The 17,787-nt window shown below is 46.3% G+C and overlaps 1 protein-coding gene across 32 annotated transcripts in view; it reads right to left on the bottom strand.

The window, feature by feature from the left end:
* The window catches only part of col6a3 (collagen, type VI, alpha 3), a 137,830-nt gene that overhangs the window by 23,451 nt on the left and 96,592 nt on the right, over window positions 1-17,787 (bottom strand). For 3 of the 32 annotated variants that reach the window (XM_052565984.1, XM_052565980.1, XM_052565986.1), the window contains one exon: window positions 4,242-4,832. The exons of 8 other annotated variants lie outside the window; for them this stretch is intronic. In XM_052565984.1, the coding sequence (XP_052421944.1) occupies window positions 4,242-4,832 (591 nt within the window). Of the gene's footprint in view, window positions 1-4,241; window positions 4,833-5,296; window positions 5,894-6,048; window positions 6,649-6,874; window positions 7,502-8,815; window positions 9,023-9,567; window positions 10,322-12,541; window positions 12,932-13,086; window positions 13,517-15,853; window positions 16,451-16,605; window positions 16,997-17,035; window positions 17,268-17,787 lie in introns of those variants that run through there. 21 more of the 32 variants (XM_052565971.1, XM_052565974.1, XM_052565981.1 and 18 more) reach the window with 19 other exon arrangements.

The following is a 17,787-nucleotide window of genomic DNA, read 5'->3' as shown; positions in this document are numbered from 1 at the left end:
AGCCCATTTTTAGCGTTTTTTAGCACTTCCGTTTCTGACGCGCAGACTCAAACGAAGCTTGACGACGTCAGCAACCTGTCTGACAGATGTAAATCTTCTAGTAGCTGTGCGTGCAAACTGCCATCGTTAATCTTGCAGAGACGGCGAGCTTGAGCGGGGAGTTCTTTGTCGTGAATGAGCAGGAGTAAGTATTCTGATTAATTATTTTGTATAGTATTTTAAAATGTAACGCCAGTACGCCATATTAAGTTAATTACCTGTGAGCTTCTCCTCCTGTCTGTACGGTAATGCGACAGAGAGCCGAGTGGTTATGACGCAATCGTTAGCCTATTTTTTTACAAAAACTGTTTATACGGGGCCATAATGTAACATAGAAGGTAATGGAGCCCTGTATACATTGTCGTGTATCTTTAGAAATAAATAATGGACAAACGGAGTCTTTAAACGCCTCAGATGTAAAGTTATCCGCCGTTAAAGTGACGCCAAAATGAATGGGAGTCAATGGGAATGCTAACGCAAGTGAAGTTCTGCTAAAAGATGGCAGCCCCCACCCGACTTCAACTTCCGGTCGAGTTCCTTGCCCCCTGGTTGCACACCGGTGCACGCCGTTTCCATGAAACATGACGTTCAATCCGGAAACCGTAGCAAAACGTTGCGCACCGTTTTGAACTTGAACATGCCCCAGGTGATGGAGATTTACTACTAATCACGGGACCGGTGTAGCAGTCGATTCTGTTCCCCTCGGAATGTCTGTTCCCCTTTACGCAAACATACTACAATTCTTGCGTAGTTGCCGAGTTACTATACGTACGATCAGAACTAGCGTGCGCAAGAAGCGTGACTGGATGTACGGCAAGTCAAATAGTTCAAAATACCGTCCTAAATCTTAAACTTGAAAATAAATTTAAGACGAGAGGTTTTTCAACCTGAAATGTAAAAAAATGAGACAAAAATAACGGAACAACTGCAAGATGAATAATAAAAAAAAGAACATAAACGGGAGTGTGAGAATAATTTTACTATGCTGCAGTATAGCAAGAAATTTGTCCCTTTTTGCTTTCCTTACATCCAGGTGTGTTTGGTGTATTAGCATGCGGGAACGTTGCCAAATCTGCGGAATTTAGGCTACTTTGGGAAAATGTTTGATTAACTATTTGGATTGGTTTATTACACGGACCTGGCAACCCGAGGGGAAACAGATCGACATTCCGAGGGGAACAGAATCGACTGCTACACCGGCTTTACTGACAAGATGCGCTTGACATTCGAATGCGATTAACAGCTCTATTCGAAACACTGCAACCTTGATAAATTGTAAACTTGGAAAGTAACCATACTAACATATTTGATATGTGTGACCCTGGAACACAAAACCAATCATAAATAGCATGGATATACTTGTAGTAATAGCTAGCAATACATTATATGGAGATAATAATAAAGATTATCGATTTTTCTTTTATGCAATCATTAGGATATTAAGTAAAGATCATGTTCCATGATGATAGTTTGTACATTTTCTGCTGGTAAATATATCAAAACTTAATAATTTGTGTATTAGTATTATGCATTACTAAGGATTTCATTTAGACCACTTTAAAGGGATTTTTTTTTATCCTTAGATTCAAGATTTTCAAATAGTTGTATCTCAGATAAATAATCTCCAATACAATATTTCCATATATCAATGGAATGCTTATTTATCTTTCAGATGATGCATAAATAATCAATAAATAAAAAGATCCTTATGACTGGTTTTGTTGTTCAGGGTAACATATATGCATTTAAACATGGGAAATGAATTTAATGTAAAAAAGACAAATTAAATAATAAAAAATTAGATAATAAATCTTAAATACAAAAAAAAAATCAATCAATTATTCAATCAACGCAGACTGAGCAACACTGGTCTACACACATTTAATATAAAATATGAAGTCTCAAAAAGCACAAAAAAATTAATGTTTCCATTTACTAAATGTTTATAAATAATTAGGAAAACTAAAGAAATTTGGATATTATATTCATATATGCATATTCCAGGAAGAAAAAGTATGAATGAAGAAATACATGTAACATTTCAATAGATCAATAGATACGATGTTGGACCCTCCATTAGTGAAAGTCTAGAAATTTTTGCTCATTTTGTTGAACCAAAAGAGAACAGTACATCTCTCCTTAACAAGCCACAAACCTTTAGATAACATTCATGATTTTAGCATGGTAAAGCACAATATATGAAACAAAAAGTTTAATCATGACAGCAGATACTTACCTTAGCTGACATCATAATACCTAAAAGGAACTACAGCAAAAATGGTTTATAAATTTCTTACGGATTACTGTAGTTGTGATTTACAATACTGTATAAATGCTAGTAAAAAACTGCAGGTCTTAACTGGGAAGATAAGCAAACTCACTCACTGAGAGTGCATTACATCACATCACGTTAGCTCACTACCACTTTGACTACCTAAGCTGCGAGTAATCAAAAAGGCACAGCCTGTCAGCAGGCTCTTATAAAGATCTGCCATGCACATACCGGTCAGAGTCGGAGAAGTTGGGTTGACAGGCATTGCAACATCCTGGACAGAGGCCAGCAGCTGCTCTTGGACTTTTGGAAGCTCACTGAAGTCAGACACAGTCATAGCATAATTAGGTTCGTATGAAATTCTCTGCAATTCTCTGCTATCAGAGCGCCTGGATCCTATTCCAAAAGTCAAAATGCCAAGCTCTTTCAGAGAGGAGGCTGCTGCATCAACACTGTCAGATGACCTTCCTCCGCTAAGCAAAACCAGTATCTGCGGCACACCTTCCAGCCGCCTGCTGCCAGAGGTGGCAGTAAAGACACTGTCTCTGACGTACTGGAGAGCTGCCCCCATGTTGAGGGGTCTGCCTCCTTTGTGTCTCAGGCCTCTGATACGGTCAAGAACGTCTTCCTTTGTCGTGTAGCTGTTCAGATAGAAATGGACCTCAGCGTCTCTACTGTACTGCACCACAGAAACACGGTCTCTGTTGGCCTCTATGTTGAATTTCTCCACTACTCTTTGCACGAAGTCACGCATAGCTGGGAAAGAATTCCTAGTGCCATCTGAACTGTCCAGAAGAAAGACTACGTCCTTTCTGGGTGTGGTGTAAACAGCTAGGAGGGGGGAAACAGCAACATTAACGGCAAGACATATCAATAAGGTTCATTAAACTTCAGAATGTCATATCAGATCACCCCCTCAATAACAGTCCAAGCTCTGGCTAACATTCCCACTGCTCACAAATTTTTATATAAAGAAAATATAGGGAAAAGAAAAAATGGAGGGCATTAAGTAGGAAGGCGAAACACAGTGTACTATGACGTTCTGCCATCCACATACCGGTGACAGCTGGTGATGTTGGAGTGATGGGAATTGCAACAGCCTTGACAGAGGCTAGCAGCTGCTCTTGGACTTTTGGAAGCTCACTGAAGTCGGACACGGTCAGGGCATAATTGGGGTCAGATGAAATTCTCAGCAATTCTCTGCTATCAGAGCCCCTCGATCCTATTCCAAAGGTCAAAACTCCAAGCTCTTTCAGAGAGGAGGCTGCTGCGTCAACACTGTCAGATGACCTTCCCCCACTAAGCAAAACCAGTATCTGCGGCACACCATACAGTCTCCTGCTGCCAGAGGTGGCAGTAAAGACATTGTCTCTGACGTACTGGAGACCGGCCCCCGTGTAAAGAGGTCTGCCTCCTTTGTGCCTCAGACCTCTGACACTGTCAAGAATGTCTTCCTTTGTCGTGTATGTGTTAAGATAGAAATGGACCTCTGTGTCTCCACTGTACTGGACCACAGAAACGCGGTCTCTGTTCTCATCAAAGTCCAATCTCTCCACCATTCTTTGCACAAACTCTTTCATTGCTGGGAACCCATTCCTAGTGCCATCCGATCCATCCAGCAGGAAGACAACATCTCTCCTCTGCCTACGGCCCTCAGCTAAGAAATAACAGTCACGGGTAAGATGGAGGACATTGTAAGGAACAAAATAACGGAATAGGGGAAAACATCGTATTGCATTACATAGTAGATGCTTTGCCATTAATCGTGCTTTCTGTGTTTTTTGATATCATCTCACCTCCCGCAAAGATTTACGACTCAGGAAGAAATCATTTTCCTTCTCTAACTAACTAGAACTACAGGTAAAGCACAACTCACTACAACATTAAAAGCTGTGAGGAAGTAGAAGAAGCATGTTTATTTATTTCTTACCTATCGTCGTGGTAGTGGTAGACGTGACCTCTACAAATACTGTGTCAATGTTGCTGAACAGCTGCTGTTGGACACTTGGAAGGTCAGCAAAATCACTTACTGAGAGTGCATAACTAGGCTCATGGGAGATCCTCTGGAGTTCGCTGCTGTCTGAGCTCCTTGACCCTATCCCAAAGATAAGCACTCCCAGCTCCTTCAGGGATGAGGCCGGTGTATCAACATTATCAAATGACCTTCCACCACTCAGCAGAATCAGTAACTGGGGCACACCTTCTACACGTCTGCTTCCAGAGGAGGCAGTGAATATATTGTCCCTCACGTACTGCAAAGCTGCCCCTGTGTTGAGGGGTCTCCCTCCTTTGTGCCTCAGCCCCCTGACTGTGTCAAGAATATCCTCCTTTCTTGAGTATGTGTTAAGATAGAAATGGGCCTCTGGATCTCTGCTGTACTGGACCACGGACACGCGGTCTCTGTTCCCAGACACATTCAGTCTCCCCACCATCCTTTCAACAAAGTCGCGCATCGCAGGGAAAGAGCTCCTAGTGCCATCCGAACCATCCAGCAGGAACACCACATCCCTCTTTTGCTCAGCTAAGGATAATGAAATGGAACACAGAGTCACGTGAGCACTTGGCATCTGATATTTTCTGTAGGTGTATGCATGCTCTAGCTGGCAACAGCAAATGGGAAGAGACTCTCCCGCCCTTTAAGCTATTTTACAACCAATCCGATGGCCAAATGTTAGTCCCATCTGCTAAAATAATACCTTGTTTTGGTCAGAGTAAATCTGACTAAATTTAATGAATGCGAAGCAGTGAAATAAGGTCTAAATTTAAAGGTTATATTGGTCAAAAGACAAAAACTTGGCCTAAAGCAAGCTAACGAGTGAATGAACAAACACTTTAAAATGTATCAGTGACTAGAGTTTAAGCCCTTGGCTTTTTAGCCTAATTTCCCACGGCTCTGCTCACATGCAGTGCTCAGGGTCAACTGCACGCTTTGCAAAGAGGAGCTCAGAGTACTGTTTTCTAGAGGCATGCGGGAATCTGTCTTACCCGGCACAGTAGCTGTCACCGGCTTGACTTGACCAAGCACATTGTTGACGGAGCTGATAAACTGCTGTTGGACACTGGGAAGGTCAGAGAATTCATTGATGGACTGTGCATAGGTAGGATCATTGGAAATTCTCTGCACCTCTCTGCTGGAATTTCTGGTGCCGACACCAAAAATCAAGATCCCGCCCTGTTTCAAGGCGGAGGCAGGTGTATCTATGTTATCGCTTGACCGTCCTCCACTGAGGAGGATGAGAATCTGAGGGACACCCGCTTGCTTTCTACTCCCCGCAGAGGCGGTGAAGACATTGTCCCTCACGTACTGGAGAGCTGCCCCAGTGTTGAGGGGTCTCCCTCCTCTATGCCTCAGACCTCTGACAGAGTTCAAGATCTCCCCCTTTGTTGTGTAGGTATTCAGATAGAAATTGACCTCTGCGTCTCTACTGTACTGCACCACGGCAACACGGTCTCTGTTTGCATCTATGCTGAATTGCTCCACTAATCTTTGCACGAAGTCACGCATCGCCGGGAAAGTATTTCTAGTGCCATCTGATGCGTCCAGCAGGAACACTACGTCCTTTCTGGGTATGGCGTCATCAGCTAGGAAAAGAAAACAGCATCATTAACACCAGGACATTTCAAAACATCTTTAGAACATCAAGTTAGTTCACTACTCCTTTGACTATCTAAGCTGCGAGTAATAAACAAGGCACAGCCTGTCCGAAAGCACTTGTGAAGTTCTGCCATGCACATACCGGTCAGAGTCGGAGAAGTCGGAGTGACAGGCATTGCAACATCCTGGACAGAGGCCAGCAGCTGCTCTTGGATTTTTGGAAGCTCACTGAAGTCGGACACGGTCAGAGCGTAATTGGGGTCGGATGAAATTCTCTGCAATTCTCTGCTATCAGAGCCCCTCGATCCTATTCCAAAGGTCGAAACGCCAAGCTCTTTCAGAGAGGAGGCTGCTGCATCGACACTGTCAGATGACCTTCCCCCGCTAAACAAAACCAGTATCTGCGGCACACCCTCCAGCCGCCTGCTGCCAGAGGTGGCAGTAAAGACACTGTCTCTGACGTACTGGAGAGCTGCCCCCATGTTGAGGGGTCTGCCTCCTTTGTGTCTCAGGCCTCTGACACGGTCAAGAACGTCTTCCTTTGTCGTGTAGCTGTTCAGATAGAAATGGACCTCAGCGTCTCTACTGTACTGCACCACAGAAACTCGGTCTCTGTTGGCCTCTATGTTGAATTTCTCCACTACTCTTTGCACGAAGTCACGCATAGCTGGGAAAGAATTCCTAGTGCCATCTGAACCGTCCAGAAGAAAGACTACGTCCCTTTTGGGTGTGGTGTAAACAGCTAGGAGGGGGGAAACAGCATCATTAACGGCAAGAAATATCAATAATGTTCATTAAACTTCAGAATGTCATATCAGTTCACCCCCTCAATAACAGTCCAAGCTCTGGCTAACATTCCCACTGCTCACAAATTTTTATATAAAGAAAACAAAGGGGAAAGAAAAAAGGGAGGGCATTAAGTAGGAAGGCGAGACACAGTGTACTATGACGTTCTGCCATGCACATACCGGTGACAGCTGGTGATGTTGGAGTGATGGGAATTGCAACAGCCTTGACAGAGGCTAGCAGCTGCTCTTGGACTTTCGGAAGCTCACTGAATTCGGACACGGTCAGGGCATAATTGGGGTCGGATGAAATTCTCTGCAATTCTCTGCTATCAGAGCCCCTCGATCCTATTCCAAAGGTCAAAACTCCAAGCTCTTTCAGAGAGGAGGCTGCTGCGTCAACACTGTCAGATGACCTTCCCCCACTAAGCAAAACCAGTATCTGCGGCACACCATCCAGTCTCCTGCTGCCAGAGGTGGCAGTAAAGACATTGTCTCTGACGTACTGGAGACCGGCCCCCGTGTAGAGGGGTCTGCCTCCTTTGTGCCTCAGACCTCTGACACTGTCAAGAATGTCTTCCTTTGTCGTGTACGTGTTAAGATAGAAATGGACCTCTGTGTCTCCACTGTACTGGACCACAGAAACGCGGTCTCTGTTCTCATCTATGTCCAATCTCTCCACCATTCTTTGCACAAACTCTTTCATTGCTGGGAACCCATTCCTAGTGCCATCCGATCCATCCAGCAGGAAGACAACATCTCTCCTCTGCCTACGGCCCTCAGCTAAGTAATAACAGTCACGGGTAAGATGGGGGACATTGTAAGGAAAAAAATAACGGAATAGGGGAAAACAGCGTATTGCATTACATAGTAGATGCTTTGCCATTCATCGTGCTTTCTGTGTTTTTTGATATCATCTCACCTCCCGCAAAGATTTACGACTCAGGAAGAAATCATTTTCCTTCTCTAACTAACTAGAACTACAGGTAAAGCACAACTCACTACAACATTAAAAGCTGTGAGGAAGTAGAAGAAGCATGTTTATTTATTTCTTACCTATCGTCGTGGTAGTGGTAGACGTGACCTCTACAAATACTGTGTCAATGTTGCTGAACAGCTGCTGTTGGACACTTGGAAGGTCAGAAAAATCACTTACTGAGAGTGCATAACTAGGCTCATGGGAGATCCTCTGGAGTTCGCTGCTGTCTGAGCTCCTTGACCCTATCCCAAAGATAAGCACTCCCAGCTCCTTCAGGGATGAGGCCGGTGTATCAACATTATCAAATGACCTTCCACCACTCAGCAGAATCAGTAACTGGGGCACACCTTCTACACGTCTGCTTCCAGAGGAGGCAGTGAATATATTGTCCCTCACGTACTGCAAAGCTGCCCCTGTGTTGAGGGGTCTCCCTCCTTTGTGCCTCAGACCCCTGACTGTGTCAAGAATGTCCTCCTTTCTTGAGTATGTGTTAAGATAGAAATGGGCCTCTGGATCTCTGCTGTACTGGACCACGGACACGCGGTCTCTGTTCTCAGACACATTCAGTCTCCCCACCATCCTTTCAACAAAGTCGCGCATCGCAGGGAAAGAGCTCCTAGTGCCATCCGAACCATCCAGCAGGAACACCACATCCCTCTTTCGCTCAGCTAAGGATAATGAAATGGAACACAGAGTCACGTGAGCACTTGGCATCTGATATTTTCTGTAGGTGTATGCATGCTCTAGCTGGCAACAGCAAATGGGAAGAGACTCTCCCGCCCTTTAAGCTATTTTACAACCAATCCGATGGCCAAATGTTAGTCCCATCTGCTAAAATAATACCTCGTTTTGGTCAGAGCAAATCTGCCTAAATTTAATGAATGCGAAGCAGTGAAATAAGGTCTAAATTTAAAGGTTATATTGGTAAAAAGACAAAAACTTGGCCTAAAGCAAGCTAACGAGTGAATGAACAAACACTTTAAAATCTATCAGTGACTAGAGTTCAAGCCCTTGGCTTTTTAGCCTAATTTCCCACGGCTCTGCTCACATGCAGTGCTAACTTAAACTGTTCAGGGTCAACTGCACGCTTTGCAAAGAGGAGCTCAGAGTAGTGTTTTCTAGAGGCATGCGGGAATCTGTCTTACCCGGCACAGTAGCTGTCACCGGCTTGACTTGACCAAGCACATTGTTGAGGGAGCTGATAAACTGCTGTTGGACACTGGGAAGGTCAGAGAATTCATTGATGGACTGTGCATAGGTAGGATCATTGGCAATTCTCTGCACCTCTCTGCTGGAATTTCTGGTGCCGACACCAAAAATCAAGATCCCGCCCTGTTTCAAGGCGGAGGCAGGTATATCTATGTTATCGCTTGATCGTCCTCCACTGAGGAGGATGAGAATCTGAGGGACACCCGCTTGCTTTCTACTCCCCGCAGAGGCGGTGAAGACATTGTCCCTCACGTACTGGAGAGCTGCCCCAGTGTTGAGGGGTCTCCCTCCTCTATGCCTCAGACCTCTGACAGAGTTCAAGATCTCCCCCTTTGTTGTGTAGGTATTCAGATAGAAATTGACCTCTGCGTCTCTACTGTACTGCACCACGGCAACACGGTCTCTGTTTGCATCTATGCTGAATTGCTCCACTAATCTTTGCACAAAGTCACGCATCGCCGGGAAAGTATTTCTAGTGCCATCTGATGCGTCCAGCAGGAACACTACGTCCTTTCTGGGTATGGCGTCATCAGCTAGGAAAAGAAAACAGCATCATTAACACCCGGACATTTCAAAACATCTTTAGAACATCACGTTAGTTCACTACTCCTTTGACTATCTAAGCTGCGAGTAATCAACAAGGCACAGCCTGTCCGAAAGCACTTGTGAAGTTCTGCCATGCACATACCGGTCAGAGTCGGAGAAGTCGGAGTGACAGGCATTGCAACATCCTGGACAGAGGCCAGCAGCTGCTCTTGGACTTTTGGAAGCTCACTGAAGTCGGACACGGTCAGAGCGTAATTGGGGTCGGATGAAATTCTCTGCAATTCTCTGCTATCAGAGCCCCTCGATCCTATTCCAAAGGTCGAAACGCCAAGCTCTTTCAGAGAGGAGGCTGCTGCATCGACACTGTCAGATGACCTTCCCCCGCTAAACAAAACCAGTATCTGCGGCACACCCTCCAGCCGCCTGCTGCCAGAGGTGGCAGTAAAGACACTGTCTCTGACGTACTGGAGAGCTGCCCCCATGTTGAGGGGTCTGCCTCCTTTGTGTCTCAGGCCTCTGACACGGTCAAGAACCTCTTCCTTTGTCGTGTAGCTGTTCAGATAGAAATGGACCTCAGCGTCTCTACTGTACTGCACCACAGAAACTCGGTCTCTGTTGGCCTCTATGTTGAATTTCTCCACTACTCTTTGCACGAAGTCACGCATAGCTGGGAAAGAATTCCTAGTGCCATCTGAACCGTCCAGAAGAAAGACTACGTCCCTTCTGGGTGTGGTGTAAACAGCTAGGAGGGGGGAAACAGCATCATTAACGGCAAGAAATATCAATAACGTTCATTAAACTTCAGAATGTCATATCAGTTCACCCCCTCAATAACAGTCCAAGCTCTGGCTAACATTCCCACTGCTCACAAATTTTTATATAAAGAAAACAAAGGGGAAAGAAAAAAGGGAGGGCATTAAGTAGGAAGGCGAGACACAGTGTACTATGACGTTCTGCCATGCACATACCGGTGACAGCTGGTGATGTTGGAGTGATGGGAATTGCAACAGCCTTGACAGAGGCTAGCAGCTGCTCTTGGACTTTCGGAAGCTCACTGAAGTCGGACACGGTCAGGGCATAATTGGTGTCGGATGAAATTCTCTGCAATTCTCTGCTATCAGAGCCCCTCGATCCTATTCCAAAGGTCAAAACTCCAAGCTCTTTCAGAGAGGAGGCTGCTGCGTCAACACTGTCAGATGACCTTCCCCCACTAAGCAAAACCAGTATCTGCGGCACACCATCCAGTCTCCTGCTGCCAGAGGTGGCAGTAAAGACATTGTCTCTGACGTACTGGAGACCGGCCCCCGTGTAGAGGGGTCTGCCTCCTTTGTGCCTCAGACCTCTGACACTGTCAAGAATGTCTTCCTTTGTCGTGTACGTGTTAAGATAGAAATGGACCTCTGTGTCTCCACTGTACTGGACCACAGAAACGCGGTCTCTGTTCTCATCTATGTCCAATCTCTCCACCATTCTTTGCACAAACTCTTTCATTGCTGGGAACCCATTCCTAGTGCCATCCGATCCATCCAGCAGGAAGACAACATCTCTCCTCTGCCTACGGCCCTCAGCTAAGAAATAACAGTCACGGGTAAGATGGGGGACATTGTAAGGAAAAAAATAACGGAATAGGGGAAAACAGCGTATTGCATTACATAGTAGATGCTTTGCCATTAATCATGCTTTCTGTGTTTTTTGATATCATCTCACCTCCCGCAAAGATTTACGACTCAGGAAGAAATCATTTTCCTTCTCTAACTAACTAGAACTACAGGTAAAGCACAACTCACTACAACATTAAAAGCTGTGAGGAAGTAGAAGAAGCATGTTTATTTATTTCTTACCTATCGTCGTGGTAGTGGTAGACGTGACCTCTACAAATACTGTGTCAATGTTGCTGAACAGCTGCTGTTGGACACTTGGAAGGTCAGCAAAATCACTTACTGAGAGTGCATAACTAGGCTCATGGGAGATCCTCTGGAGTTCGCTGCTGTCTGAGCTCCTTGACCCTATCCCAAAGATAAGCACTCCCAGCTCCTTCAGGGATGAGGCCGGTGTATCAACATTATCAAATGACCTTCCACCACTCAGCAGAATCAGTAACTGGGGCACACCTTCTACACGTCTGCTTCCAGAGGAGGCAGTGAATATATTGTCCCTCACGTACTGCAAAGCTGCCCCTGTGTTGAGGGGTCTCCCTCCTTTGTGCCTCAGACCCCTGACTGTGTCAAGAATGTCCTCCTTTCTTGAGTATGTGTTAAGATAGAAATGGGCCTCTGGATCTCTGCTGTACTGGACCACGGACACGCGGTCTCTGTTCTCAGACACATTCAGTCTCCCCACCATCCTTTCAACAAAGTCGCGCATCACAGGGAAAGAGCTCCTAGTGCCATCCGAACCATCCAGCAGGAACACCACATCCCTCTTTCGCTCAGCTAAGGATAATGAAATGGAACACAGAGTCACGTGAGCACTTGGCATCTGATATTTTCTGTAGGTGTATGCATGCTCTAGCTGGCAACAGCAAATGGGAAAAGACTCTCCCGCCCTTTAAGCTATTTTACAACCAATCCGATGGCCAAATGTTAGTCCCATCTGCTAAAATAATACCTCGTTTTGGTCAGAGTAAATCTGCCTAAATTTAATGAATGCGAAGCAGTGAAATAAGGTCTAAATTTAAAGGTCATATTGGTCAAAAGACAAAAACTTGGCCTAAAGCAAGCTAACGAGTGAATGAACAAACACTTTAAAATGTATCAGTGACTAGAGTTCAAGCCCTTGGCTTTTTAGCCTAATTTCCCACGGCTCTGCTCACATGCAGTGCTAACTTAAACTGTTCAGGGTCAACTGCACGCTTTGCAAAGAGGAGCTCAGAGTACTGTTTTCTAGAGGCATGCGGGAATCTGTCTTACCCGGCACAGTAGCTGTCACCGGCTTGACTTGACCAAGCACATTGTTGAGGGAGCTGATAAACTGCTGTTGGACACTGGGAAGGTCAGAGAATTCATTGATGGACTGTGCATAGGTAGGATCATTGGCAATTCTCTGCACCTCTCTGCTGGAATTTCTGGTGCCGACACCAAAAATCAAGATCCCGCCCTGTTTCAAGGAGGAGGCAGGTATATCTATGTTATCGCTTGACCGTCCTCCACTGAGGAGGATGAGAATCTGAGGGACACCCGCTTGCTTTCTACTCCCCGCAGAGGCGGTGAAGACATTGTCCCTCACGTACTGGAGAGCTGCCCCAGTGTTGAGGGGTCTCCCTCCTCTATGCCTCAAGCCTCTGACAGAGTTCAAGATCTCCCCCTTTGTTGTGTAGGTATTCAGATAGAAATTGACCTCTGCGTCTCTACTGTACTGCACCACGGCAACACGGTCTCTGTTTGCATCTATGCTGAATTGCTCCACTAATCTTTGCACGAAGTCACGCATCGCCGGGAAAGTATTTCTAGTGCCATCTGATGCGTCCAGCAGGAACACTACGTCCTTTCTGGGTATGGCGTCATCAGCTAGGAAAAGAAAACAGCATCATTAACACCCGGACATTTCAAAACATCTTTAGAACATCACGTTAGTTCACTACTCCTTTGACTATCTAAGCTGCGAGTAATCAACAAGGCACAGCCTGTCCGAAAGCACTTGTGAAGTTCTGCCATGCACATACCGGTCAGAGTCGGAGAAGTCGGAGTGACAGGCATTGCAACATCGTGGACAGAGGCCAGCAGCTGCTCTTGGACTTTTGGAAGCTCACTGAAGTCGGACACGGTCAGAGCGTAATTGGGGTCGGATGAAATTCTCTGCAATTCTCTGCTATCAGAGCCCCTCGATCCTATTCCAAAGGTCAAAACGCCAAGCTCTTTCAGAGAGGAGGCTGCTGCATCGACACTGTCAGATGACCTTCCCCCGCTAAACAAAACCAGTATCTGCGGCACACCCTCCAGCCGCCTGCTGCCAGAGGTGGCAGTAAAGACACTGTCTCTGACGTACTGGAGAGCTGCCCCCATGTTGAGGGGTCTGCCTCCTTTGTGTCTCAGGCCTCTGACACGGTCAAGAACCTCTTCCTTTGTCGTGTAGCTGTTCAGATAGAAATGGACCTCAGCTTCTCTACTGTACTGCACCACAGAAACTCGGTCTCTGTTGGCCTCTATGTTGAATTTCTCCACTACTCTTTGCACGAAGTCACGCATAGCTGGGAAAGAATTCCTAGTGCCATCTGAACCGTCCAGAAGAAAGACTACGTCCCTTCTGGGTGTGGTGTAAACAGCTAGGAGGGGGGAAACAGCATCATTAACGGCAAGAAATATCAATAACGTTCATTAAACTTCAGAATGTCATATCAGTTCACCCCCTCAATAACAGTCCAAGCTCTGGCTAACATTCCCACTGCTCACAAATTTTTATATAAAGAAGACAAAGGGGAAAGAAAAAAGGGAGGGCATGAAGTAGGAAGGCGAGACACAGTGTACTATGACGTTCTGCCATGCACATACCGGTGACAGCTGGTGATGTTGGAGTGATGGGAATTGCAACAGCCTTGACAGAAGCTAGCAGCTGCTCTTGGACTTTCGGAAGCTCACTGAAGTCGGACACGGTCAGGGCATAATTGGGGTCGGATGAAATTCTCTGCAATTCTCTGCTATCAGAGCCCCTCGATCCTATTCCAAAGGTCAAAACTCCAAGCTCTTTCAGAGAGGAGGCTGCTGCGTCAACACTGTCAGATGACCTTCCCCCACTAAGCAAAACCAGTATCTGCGGCACACCATCCAGTCTCCTGCTGCCAGAGGTGGCAGTAAAGACATTGTCTCTGACGTACTGGAGACCGGCCCCCGTGTAGAGGGGTCTGCCTCCTTTGTGCCTCAGACCTCTGACACTGTCAAGAATGTCTTCCTTTGTCGTGTACGTGTTAAGATAGAAATGGACCTCTGTGTCTCCACTGTACTGGACCACAGAAACGCGGTCTCTGTTCTCATCTATGTCCAATCTCTCCACCATTCTTTGCACAAACTCTTTCATTGCTGGGAACCCATTCCTAGTGCCATCCGATCCATCCAGCAGGAAGACAACATCTCTCCTCTGCCTACGGCCCTCAGCTAAGAAATAACAGTCACGGGTAAGATGGGGAACATTGTAAGGAAAAAAATAACGGAATAGGGGAAAACAGCGTATTGCATTACATAGTAGATGCTTTGCCATTAATCGTGCTTTCTGTGTTTTTTGATATCATCTCACCTCCCGCAAAGATTTACGACTCAGGAAGAAATCATTTTCCTTCTCTAACTAACTAGAACTACAGGTAAAGCACAACTCACTACAACATTAAAAGCTGTGAGGAAGTAGAAGAAGCATGTTTATTTATTTCTTACCTATCGTCGTGGTAGTGGTAGACGTGACCTCTACAAATACTGTGTCAATGTTGCTGAACAGCTGCTGTTGGACACTTGGAAGGTCAGCAAAATCACTTACTGAGAGTGCATAACTAGGCTCATGGGAGATCCTCTGGAGTTCGCTGCTGTCTGAGCTCCTTGACCCTATCCCAAAGATAAGCACTCCCAGCTCCTTCAGGGATGAGGCCGGTGTATCAACATTATCAAATGACCTTCCACCACTCAGCAGAATCAGTAACTGGGGCACACCTTCTACATGTCTGCTTCCAGAGGAGGCAGTGAATATATTGTCCCTCACGTACTGCAAAGCTGCCCCTGTGTTGAGGGGTCTCCCTCCTTTGTGCCTCAGACCCCTGACTGTGTCAAGAATGTCCTCCTTTCTTGAGTATGTGTTAAGATAGAAATGGGCCTCTGGATCTCTGCTGTACTGGACCACGGACACGCGGTCTCTGTTCTCAGACACATTCAGTCTCCCCACCATCCTTTCAACAAAGTCGCGCATCGCAGGGAAAGAGCTCCTAGTGCCATCCGAACCATCCAGCAGGAACACCACATCCCTCTTTCGCTCAGCTAAGGATAATGAAATGGAACACAGAGTCACGTGAGCACTTGGCATCTGATATTTTCTGTAGGTGTATGCATGCTCTAGCTGGCAACAGCAAATGGGAAGAGACTCTCCCGCCCTTTAAGCTATTTTACAACCAATCCGATGGCCAAATGTTAGTCCCATCTGCTAAAATAATACCTCGTTTTGGTCAGAGCAAATCTGCCTAAATTTAATGAATGCGAAGCAGTGAAATAAGGTCTAAATTTAAAGGTTATATTGGTAAAAAGACAAAAACTTGGCCTAAAGCAAGCTAACGAGTGAATGAACAAACACTTTAAAATCTATCAATGACTAGAGTTCAAGCCCTTGGCTTTTTAGCCTAATTTCCCACGGCTCTGCTCACATGCAGTGCTAACTTAAACTGTTCAGGGTCAACTGCACGCTTTGCAAAGAGGAGCTCAGAGTACTGTTTTCTAGAGGCATGCGGGAATCTGTCTTACCCGGCACAGTAGCTGTCACCGGCTTGACTTGACCAAGCACATTGTTGAGGGAGCTGATAAACTGCTGTTGGACACTGGGAAGGTCAGAGAATTCATTGATGGACTGTGCATAGGTAGGATCATTGGCAATTCTCTGCACCTCTCTGCTGGAATTTCTGGTGCCGACACCAAAAATCAAGATCCCGCCCTGTTTCAAGGCGGAGGCAGGTATATCTATGTTATCGCTTGACCGTCCTCCACTGAGGAGGATGAGAATCTGAGGGACACCCGCTTGCTTTCTACTCCCCGCAGAGGCGGTGAAGACATTGTCCCTCACGTACTGGAGAGCTGCCCCAGTGTTGAGGGGTCTCCCTCCTCTATGCCTCAGACCTCTGACAGAGTTCAAGATCTCCCCCTTTGTTGTGTAGGTATTCAGATAGAAATTGACCTCTGCGTCTCTACTGTACTGCACCACGGCAACACGGTCTCTGTTTGCATCTATGCTGAATTGCTCCACTAATCTTTGCACGAAGTCACGCATCGCCGGGAAAGTATTTCTAGTGCCATCTGATGCGTCCAGCAGGAACACTACGTCCTTTCTGGGTATGGCGTCATCAGCTAGGAAAAGAAAACAGCATCATTAACACCCGGACATTTCAAAACATCTTTAGAACATCACGTTAGTTCACTACTCCTTTGACTATCTAAGCTGCGAGTAATCAACAAGGCACAGCCTGTCCGAAAGCACTTGTGAAGTTCTGCCATGCACATACCGGTCAGAGTCGGAGAAGTCGGAGTGACAGGCATTGCAACATCGTGGACAGAGGCCAGCAGCTGCTCTTGGACTTTTGGAAGCTCACTGAAGTCGGACACGGTCAGAGCGTAATTGGGGTCGGATGAAATTCTCTGCAATTCTCTGCTATCAGAGCCCCTCGATCCTATTCCAAAGGTCAAAACGCCAAGCTCTTTCAGAGAGGAGGCTGCTGCATCGATACTGTCAGATGACCTTCCCCCGCTAAACAAAACCAGTATCTGCGGCACACCCTCCAGCCGCCTGCTGCCAGAGGTGGCAGTAAAGACACTGTCTCTGACGTACTGGAGAGCTGCCCCCATGTTGAGGGGTCTGCCTCCTTTGTGTCTCAGGCCTCTGACACGGTCAAGAACCTCTTCCTTTGTCGTGTAGCTGTTCAGATAAAAATGGACCTCAGCGTCTCTACTGTACTGCACCACAGAAACTCGGTCTCTGTTGGCCTCTATGTTGAATTTCTCCACTACTCTTTGCACGAAGTCACGCATAGCTGGGAAAGAATTCCTAGTGCCATCTGAACCGTCCAGAAGAAAGACTACGTCCCTTCTGGGTGTGGTGTAAACAGCTAGGAGGGGGGAAACAGCATCATTAACGGCAAGAAATATCAATAACGTTCATTAAACTTCAGAATGTCATATCAGTTCACCCCCTCAATAACAGTCCAAGCTCTGGCTAACATTCCCACTGCTCACAAATTTTTATATAAAGAAGACAAAGGGGAAAGAAAAAAGGGAGGGCATGAAGTAGGAAGGCGAGACACAGTGTACTATGACGTTCTGCCATGCACATACCGGTGACAGCTGGTGATGTTGGAGTGATGGGAATTGCAACAGCCTTGACAGAAGCTAGCAGCTGCTCTTGGACTTTCGGAAGCTCACTGAAGTCGGACACGGTCAGGGCATAATTGGGGTCGGATGAAATTCTCTGCAATTCTCTGCTATCAGAGCCCCTCGATCCTATTCCAAAGGTCAAAACTCCAAGCTCTTTCAGAGAGGAGGCTGCTGCGTCAACACTGTCAGATGACCTTCCCCCACTAAGCAAAACCAGTATCTGCGGCACACCATCCAGTCTCCTGCTGCCAGAGGTGGCAGTAAAGACATTGTCTCTGACGTACTGGAGACCGGCCCCCGTGTAGAGGGGTCTGCCT

Source organism: Carassius gibelio, chromosome B9 (genome assembly GCF_023724105.1).
Source record: "Carassius gibelio isolate Cgi1373 ecotype wild population from Czech Republic chromosome B9, carGib1.2-hapl.c, whole genome shotgun sequence".
In the NCBI taxonomy this organism is placed as follows: domain Eukaryota; kingdom Metazoa; phylum Chordata; class Actinopteri; order Cypriniformes; family Cyprinidae; genus Carassius; species Carassius gibelio.
Note: the sequence above shows the minus strand (reverse complement) of the source record. Positions and strands in the feature narration are given on the sequence as shown.